Source organism: Teleopsis dalmanni, chromosome 1 (assembly GCF_002237135.1).
Source record: "Teleopsis dalmanni isolate 2A chromosome 1, ASM223713v2, whole genome shotgun sequence".
In the NCBI taxonomy this organism is placed as follows: Eukaryota; Metazoa; Arthropoda; class Insecta; order Diptera; family Diopsidae; genus Teleopsis; species Teleopsis dalmanni.
This window is the reverse complement of record NC_051846.1, coordinates 8,148,212-8,157,199: the sequence shown is the minus strand read 5'-3', so window position 1 is coordinate 8,157,199 and position 8,988 is coordinate 8,148,212. Positions and strand designations below refer to the sequence as shown.

Below are 8,988 nucleotides of genomic sequence, written 5' to 3'. Positions count from 1 at the left end.
ATTGTATAAATTCAATTGTATAAATTAAATGAAATCAAAACCCAATTATAAAAACGTTTATAATTTACATTGTGTTAAAGAAATTGAAATAAAGATCACAAACCCCAATTATAAAAACGCTTATAATTTACATTGGCGACCGTGACAGGACTTTTTGCAATTTTAATAGTGGTTATTAATCTCCAATTTGTTAAAAAATCTAAATATTACCCACGTGTGGTAATCATTTTTTCTTATTAAGTTTGTAATCATTAGTGTACGCGTGTGTGCATTTCTTCCACACGGCTATTCTGTGGACTGTCGAACGTATATACTATTGTGCAATTGGTGGTTCTCGGTTTAGGTCCGCTAACCTCAAACCAGAACCTCGTGTCCGCATCAAGATCGCGCTCGACATTACAACAACAAGATACCTTTACTTGTTGATTGTACATACTTTCGCTTTTATTGTTTTTGGTTAATTTGTAACCATTAAAGTGCGCGTGTGAATATTTCTTCTAACCAGTTATATAGCTAACGCGTGCTAACTATTATAATATATCGTACATCTATATATATACTACATATGAACTATCGTACGTATATACTATTGTCCAATTGGTGGTTCTCGGTTTAGGTCCGCTAACCTCAAAACAGAACCTCGTGTCCGCATCAAGATCGCGCTCGACATTACAACAACAAGATACCTTTACTTGTTGATTGTACATACTTTCGCTTTTATTGTTTTTGGTTAATTTGTAACCATTATGTGCGCGTGTGAATATTTCTTCTAACCAGTTATATAGCTAACGTGTGCTAACCATTATAATATATCGTACATCTATATATATATTACCTATGTACTATCGTACGTATATACTCTTGTGCAATTGGTGGTTCTCGGTTTAGGTCCGCTAACCTCAAATCAGAACCTCGTGTCCGCATCAAGGTCGTGCTCGACATTTAAAATAACAACAACAAGCTATCTTTACTTGTTGATTGTACATACTTTCGCTTTTATTGTTTTTGGATAATTGTAACCATTAATGTGCGCGTGTGAATACTTTTTCTAACCAGCTATATAGCTAACGTGTGCTAACCATTATAATATATCGTACATCTATATATATATTACATATGTACTATCGTACGTATATACTCTTGTGCAATTGGTGGTTCTCGGTTTAGGTCCGCTAACCTCAAAATAGAATCTCGTGTCCGCATCAAGGTCGTGCTCGACAGTTAAAATAACAACAACAAGCTATCTTTACTTGTTGATTGTACATACTTTCGCTTTTATTGTATTTGGTTAATTTGTAACCATAATGTGCTCGTGTGAGTATTGCTCCTAAACGGTTATATATCTAAAGTGTGCTAACTTTAATAATATCCTACATCTGTACATATATACTATATACTATCGTACGTGTGTACTATTGTGCATTCTATGGTTCTCGGCTTAGGTTCTGCTAAGCGCCAAATAGAACCTCGTGTCCGCATCAAGGTCACGCTGAACAATTACAACAACAACAACAAGTTAACTTACTTGTTGATTACTGGTTAATATTTGCTTCCAATCAGTAAGTGTGCGGGTTCGTCAACGTCGCGTCTGACAACAACCACCGTAAGAGCAGTTCAATTTCGGAAAGCTCACTGTTGCTATTGTGACTTTTCGACTTCGTCAAATCCTTTGCTGTTCTCAAGTATCTACAACTGTTTCAATGGCAACGGCAGAGCCAACCACTACGGCAGAACTGTCAGAACTAAAACAACAGCGAGCCTCGACGAAAGCGAGTATTTCAAGAATCAAGGCGTTCGTCAAAGGAAAGAGTAATTCGCTCTCACAACCAGAACTGAAATGTCGACTAGGTATTTTAGAATCATATTTTAAACAAATCTTAGCTTTTCAGACGTTGATCGAGAAATTAGATGCAACTGACTCAGCTAGAGATGAATTAGAAGACCTATACGTTTCCACCAAAATATTAATCATGTCTCAACTGCAGGAAGAGGCCCACAATGCATCAGTGCTAGACGTAACAGCAATGATGCCCACCTCAAGTAAAAAATTACCACTGTTAAAATTACCTACATTCAGTGGTAAGTACTCGGATTATAACAATTTTATTAATTCGTTTCTCCAAATCATACATAGATCGCGAAATATACCTCACAAATATTGAAAAATTTAATCACTTGCTGAACTGCCTTACTGGTCAAGCTCTAGAGACAGTACAGGCATTTCCTATTTCGAATGAAAACTATCCAAAGGCTCTGGATAGGCTTAAATCGCGCTATGACAATAATAGCCTAATCTTCGCCGAAAATATCGCGACACTATTTGATCTACCAGCAGTATCGGGTCAGTCAAGCCAACAACTCCGTAGTCTGGTAAACAATGCATCCGCTTTGTATGGTTCACTCTGTTCGCTAGGTACAGAGAAACAAATATGTGAGGCTCTACTTATCTCGTTAATCATGCAAAAAACGGACGCAATTACACGTAGGAAATGGAATGAATCGCGTAACTTTGACACATTACCCAGTTGGGAAGATTGCTCAAAATTGTTGGATAGACATTGCCAGTTTCTCGAATCACTTGACAGTGGAAACGGCAATCAGTCATCATCACAACGTAAACCTAATAGTCTTAACTCCAAGACTAACAGACGCTCAAAACAATACGCATTTGTTGCATCTACATCTAGCAATTCTTGCTCATTTTGTTCTAGCAATGAACACCTAATACAGAATTGTCATCGTTTTAAGGCACTGGAGGTGGTTCAAAGGTTTGAAAAGGTGAAGAGCCTAAAACTCTGCATAAACTGCTTATCGCCACGCCATCATGTGGTTAATTGTACATCAACGTTTAAATGTAAGGTTTGCGCAAAGCCACATCACACTCTCTTGCATCATTCGCAATTGCCAACGAATATTAAGAGCGCGGGATCATCACGACGCACAGAACACGCTGCTATGCCCAACGACAACGTTGCCAGCCATTCCCATCTTAATATGTCATCGGCCGAGCAAATAATTCTTGCCACTGCATTGGTTTTAGTGAAGGATTCATCGGGAAGTTATCAAGTGGGTAGAGCCTTACTTGATTCATGCTCTCAGGTCAACTTCATAACGGAGGAGTTTTCAAAGAAGCTTAGTTTAGCAAAACATAAACATCGGTTGCATGTTTCCAGTATTGGTAGTTCGTTGACCAACATTAAGTATCAGACGTTCACATCAATCAAATCTCGTCATTCAAATTTTGAACTTGCTTTAAACTTTGGTATTACGAATCACATCGCATATCAACCAAGTTCTGAAATCGATATATCGTCGTGGAAGGTTCCACCAAATACACCTCTCGCCGATGAGCAATTCTTTAAATCCAAGCGCGTTGATCTTTTGCTTGGAGCTGAAAGTTTCTTTGATATTTTGTCTGTCGGTCAAATCAAACTAGGTGAAAATCTTCCAGTACTTCAAAAAACACTATTAGGATGGATTGTATCTGGCAAGTACAAGGGTCAGCCATTTGCATCACCAGCAGCAAAATGCCTATTATCAGTTGAAGATACAGTCTCCGATCAATTAGAAATGATGTGGAAGATAGAGGAAGTGCAATCGGCTTCAAAGTCATGGTCACCAGCACATGTTGCGTGTGAGTCATTATATCGTGAAACGGTTCACCAAAATGCGATGGGAAGAATTGTCGTTCGGTTACCATTCAAAGATTCACCAGATTGTCTTGGTTTGACACACAATATCGCCTTGCGCCGTTTTTATTCTGTAGAACGGCGATTGTCATCTAATCGTGCACTGAAGCAAGACTATCAAGAATTCATGAAACAATATCGAGAGCTCGGACACATGACGCGTGTTGAGACTCCGAAAACCAACGAACCTCATTATTATATCCCTCATCATTGTGTTTTAAAACCGTCGAGCACTTCGACCAAGCTGAGGGTGGTTTTTGATGCGTCATGTCCAACAACTTCGCAACGTTCATTAAATGATATTCTACTGGTCGGCCCGACAATTCAGTCGGAGTTATATTTGTTGCTACTTCAATTTCGTTTGCACCGATATGCCTTGACGGCTGACATTGTTAAGATGTACCGACAGATACTGATAGATGAACCAGATCGAAAATTCCAATATATTTTTTGGCGAGATACGGAGTCCGATCCTGTTAGTACTTACGAGTTGAATACAGTCACTTATGGTACTGCATCAGCACCTTTCCTAGCAACCAGGAGTTTGCAGTATTTGGCGGACAAATTTGAAACACAATACCCAATAGGCGCTGCACTCATTAAATCAGCGTTCTTTGTCGACGACTTCTTAGGTGGAGCAGATTCCATTGATCAACTCACCAATATCAGACATCAGTTAACGGCCATTCTACAGAAGGGTTGCTTCGATCTTGACAAATGGCATTCAAACCATCATGACTTCATCAGCGATACTACAACAAAGAGTTTGAATCTTGATACAGATACAGTCACCAGCGCTCTAGGCATCAAGTGGCACCAAATGCAAGATGTTTTCCTATTTTCGTTTAATGCACAACCAGGTCATATTGTAACAAAACGCACCATCTTATCCCTTGCGTCTTCATTATTCGACCCGCTTGGATTACTAGCACCGATCATACTCGTAGCCAAAATTATGATGCAAGAATTGTGGCTTTTGCGTGTGGACTGGGACGAGTCAGTCCCTCAAAATCTTCACTCAGCTTGGAAAACATTTATTCAAGATCTTACAACGCTTTCATCGGTTAAGGTGCCGAGGTACTGCCTATCCATAAACTATCAACAGGTTGATGTACACGGTTTCTGTGACGCTTCAATACGCGCATATGGTTGCTGTATATTTCTCCGATCACAAAACACATCAGGTAAGGTGACGGTCAGGCTATTCACTGCAAAATCCCGTGTGGCACCTATAAAGCGGAAGTCGCTACCTAAACTAGAACTCTGTGGTGCCTTACTTCTTGCCAAACTGTATCAGAAGGTCCAACCAATATTTGCGCAATTTAAGGGTGAAACGTTTTTTTGGACTGATTCACAGATTGTATTACATTGGTTGAAGCAGCACTCATCAACCCTGTCTGCATTCGTTGGCAATCGAGTAGCGGAAATTCAAGATATTACCGCAAATGGGCAATGGAGACACGTTCCTACCCAATCCAACCCGGCAGATGTTGTGTCGCGCGGCTGTAACATCCGCCAATTATCAGAGTCTTGTTGGTTTACGGGGCCGGAATTTTTGTTACTCGCTGATAAATACTGGCCGCATTTGAAATGTCACAACCTGGATATGGAAGAAGTCAATAAAGAGACGCGAAAGGTTGTATTCGTTAACACAAATGAAGACAACTACGTATTACAGGTATTGTCAAGATATAGTTCATACACTAAGATGCTACGAGTAATAGCGCAGGTACAGCGTTTTTATCATGTAACCAAGAATAAATTGAAGAACGGAGAATGTACCCTCCAACCTATTCAGCTACAAAAGGCATTGCACTGTATTATTTGGGTCATCCAACAGCAATTCTTCGAAATTGATATACAACGCCTACAACGAGGGAACCCAGCCGAAGGTACATTAAAGCATCTAAATCCCTTCCTGGACAATGTATTCGGTTATCAATTACTAAAGGTGGGAGGTCGCCTCGAGCTGAGTGACATCTCAGTAGGCCAACGTCACCCTATTTTGTTGCCGAAGGGCTGTTATTTTGTGGAACTTTATGTTCGGCATATACACTTGTGCAACTATCATGCAGGCGCAAAAGCACTAATTGCCCTTACTCGACTAAACTTCTGGATAATTAATATTCGAGAAATTGCACGCCGAGTCGTGCACTCGTGTATTCACTGCGTGCGTTATAAACCCAAACTACTTAATCAAATGATGGGTAATCTCCCAATCGAACGCCTCACTCCAAGTCGTCCTTTCGCGCGTACTGCGGTAGATTTTTGCGGTCCGATATTAACGTATCTCCGAATTCGGGGACGGGTTCCATATAAGACCTATATAGCCGTGTTCGTTTGTTTGTCTACAAAGGCAGCTCATCTAGAAGCCGTGTCAGACTTATCTACGGAGGCATTTATTGCAGCACTGAAAAGGTTAATCGGTAGACGAGGGTTACCATCAGACATCTATTGCGACAACGCCACGAACTTCGTTGGGGCTAACAACAAACTAGCAGAGTTAAAAAGAATGTTTTTCGAGAAGTCTAATCAAGTGATGCTGCAGACCTTTTGCAGCAACCAATTCATAAATTTCAATTTTATACCGCCCCGAGCACCTCACTTTGGAGGTCTATGGGAAGCGGCTGTAAAAAGCGCGAAAGGCCATCTGTATCGAACACTATCAAATACTCGATTCACCTTTGAGGAGCTTGGAACAGCACTGATTGAAATCGAAGCTATCTTAAATTCGCGACCAATCACACCTCATTCTTGTGACCCGAGCGATTATGAAGCGCTAACGCCAGCACATTTTCTTATCGGTGGGCCGCTCAAAACTTTATCTGAACCAAGTCCTCAGTATGAAGCTGCTTCATTAATTGATAAATGGTCTCGTATAACCGCAGTCAAACATCACTTCTGGCGCAGATGGTCTAGAGACTATCTGAATGAGCTGCAGATACGCACCAAATGGACAGAAGAACAATCTAACATCACCGAGGGGGCTCTGGTTTTAATCCATGAAGACAATATGCCTCCACAACGCTGGTTGATGGGCCGAATCGTGCATTGCATCAGGGGTCCAGATAATTTGGTTCGTGTTGTTGATGTGCAAACCCCAAAAGGAGTAATACGGCGTCCAATCCACAAACTCGCACTATTACCAATTGAAAATCCTTTCAAGGGGGGCGGGATGTTAGAGCGGTTAAAGTCAAATTGTTAATATTGTAGGATTCTGTAGAATTATTATAATTGATGTGTTATATGATTTATATATTATATTTTATTATATTTTAATTTATTTTAAATCATATATTGTATAATTAAATTATTATAATTAATATATTATATAATTCATATATAATATTTTATATGGTTAATATATGGTTAATTAATTTATCTAACTAACCCTGTATAAGATGTAATCAAACCAACGGTTCTAAGTCTTGTTTTTATTGCCTTTTGTTTTTGCGCTCGAGATGAGCAATTTTTTTGTTATATTTTTTGGGCTGCAAGTAAACTCCGTTGGTTTGATGCTGTCTCTTGTTTTTCGATCGCGAACGTGTCAACACACGGGTACACATAAAAAAGTGATTAAACAATCAATAACCGAAATTGTATAAATTCAATTGTATAAATTAAATGAAATCAAAACCCAATTATAAAAACGTTTATAATTTACATTGTGTTAAAGAAATTGAAATAAAGATCATAAAACCCAATTATAAAAACGCTTATAATTTACAACCATTTTTGTATTTTAATTTAATATTTTTTATTAATTTTCATTTACAGAGCTTAGTCCGCATGAAGTGGAGGGAGTGCGTTATGGTAAATGTAAATGGTTTAATGTTGCAAAAGGCTGGGGATTCATAACACCAAATGATGAAGGACAAGAAGTTTTCGTACACCAGGTAAGACACACCATACAGCATCCTCCAAAATAGGATGAATAAAATTCCATTTTTTTTAATGTTAAATATTTTGTTTTAATAAATAATAATTTATTATTATATTAGAGCGTGATACAAATGAGTGGCTTTCGTTCGCTCGGTGAGCAGGAAGAGGTGGAGTTTGAATGTAAACAGACCGAACGTGGACTAGAAGCAACACGTGTTTCAGGACGAAACAGCGAAGATTGCCACGGCAGTACATTTCGGCCGCGAACCAAAAAACGTTTTCGCCGTATACGTTGCTATAATTGCGGCGAATTTGCAAATCATATCGCATCGAAATGTGAGTTAGGACCACAACCAAAACGTTGCCATATATGCAAGCAGGAAGACCATTTATTCGCCGATTGTCCTTTCAAAAAGGTGAGTTTCATTTTACAACAGTGGTGGCTAAAAAAATAATTAAAAATATTTTAAAATATCTTATTGTAGGAACAAGGCACGGCTACAACATCTCGGGCGACATCCGAGACTGCAGCTAGTCCAACGACATGAATATAGATAAACCATTATATACTTTTTCTTAGTTACAAAACTTAAGTACAAAAACAGTTAGAAACTGTTAAGTAAAACATGAGCGTTGATAAAGTACAAAAATGTAACTTAAATATTTCCTATGTAAATCTAAGCTAAAAGACAATTTGAAATAGATTTTGTTACTTGATACGAACTACTTTTGACTTTAAGTTAAATAAGTTTAGGTTTAAGTATTTTACTAAAACATAGTTTAGATCAATTTTAGTGTAACTTTAATTAAGTATGAAAAAATTTTATACATTACAAATAATTCTATCTTTCTATATTAGTTAATAATAATAATTAGAAATTAAGTTCTACTTTAAACTTCTAAAAAAAACCCTTTTTGATCATGTAAATTAATATCTTCAAAACTTATTTTGTACTTCATTCTATAAAAGTTATTTACACACAAAATAATGACGAATGCTTGTAATATAACTTAATACCATTAAATTTTCTATTAAATCTTTAAAGTCGCTATCTTTGAAATTTATTTATTTTTTTTTGCTTTTGGCACTAGTAATATATGTGTAATTATTTAATAATTTAATAAATTTCAATCTTTCATTCAATCATAAATATAAAAGATATCAATCTATTTTCTTACAAAACTTTAAAAGTACTAACCTTTATTTGAGTCTCGTGAACAGATATTTCTTTTTTATAGTAATTTAAAATTGAGCTGTTGGTAAAATAAATACTCTTTATTTTCATTCTAAGTATTAAGGCAGTCAAATTAATCCGGATTTAAATATTCTAATTACATTTAGTTCACTTAACAGATGCTATATACGGGCAACGTATGCCGTCAATAATTTTGACTAAAACCAACTGAATACTTCATT

General features: G+C 37.5%; 1 protein-coding gene across 1 annotated transcript in view; it reads left to right on the top strand.

Moving 5' to 3' along the window:
* LOC119672890 (protein lin-28 homolog) overlaps nucleotides 1-8,289 on the top strand; it is a 21,677-nt gene extending 13,388 nt beyond the window's left edge. The window contains exons 2-4 of the mRNA XM_038084053.1: nucleotides 7,467-7,585; nucleotides 7,691-7,987; nucleotides 8,057-8,289. Coding sequence (XP_037939981.1) covers nucleotides 7,467-7,585; nucleotides 7,691-7,987; nucleotides 8,057-8,119 — 479 coding nt within the window. The 3' untranslated portion in view covers nucleotides 8,120-8,289. The remainder of the gene's footprint in view (nucleotides 1-7,466; nucleotides 7,586-7,690; nucleotides 7,988-8,056) is intronic.
* The last annotated feature ends 699 nt before the right edge of the window (nucleotides 8,290-8,988 follow it).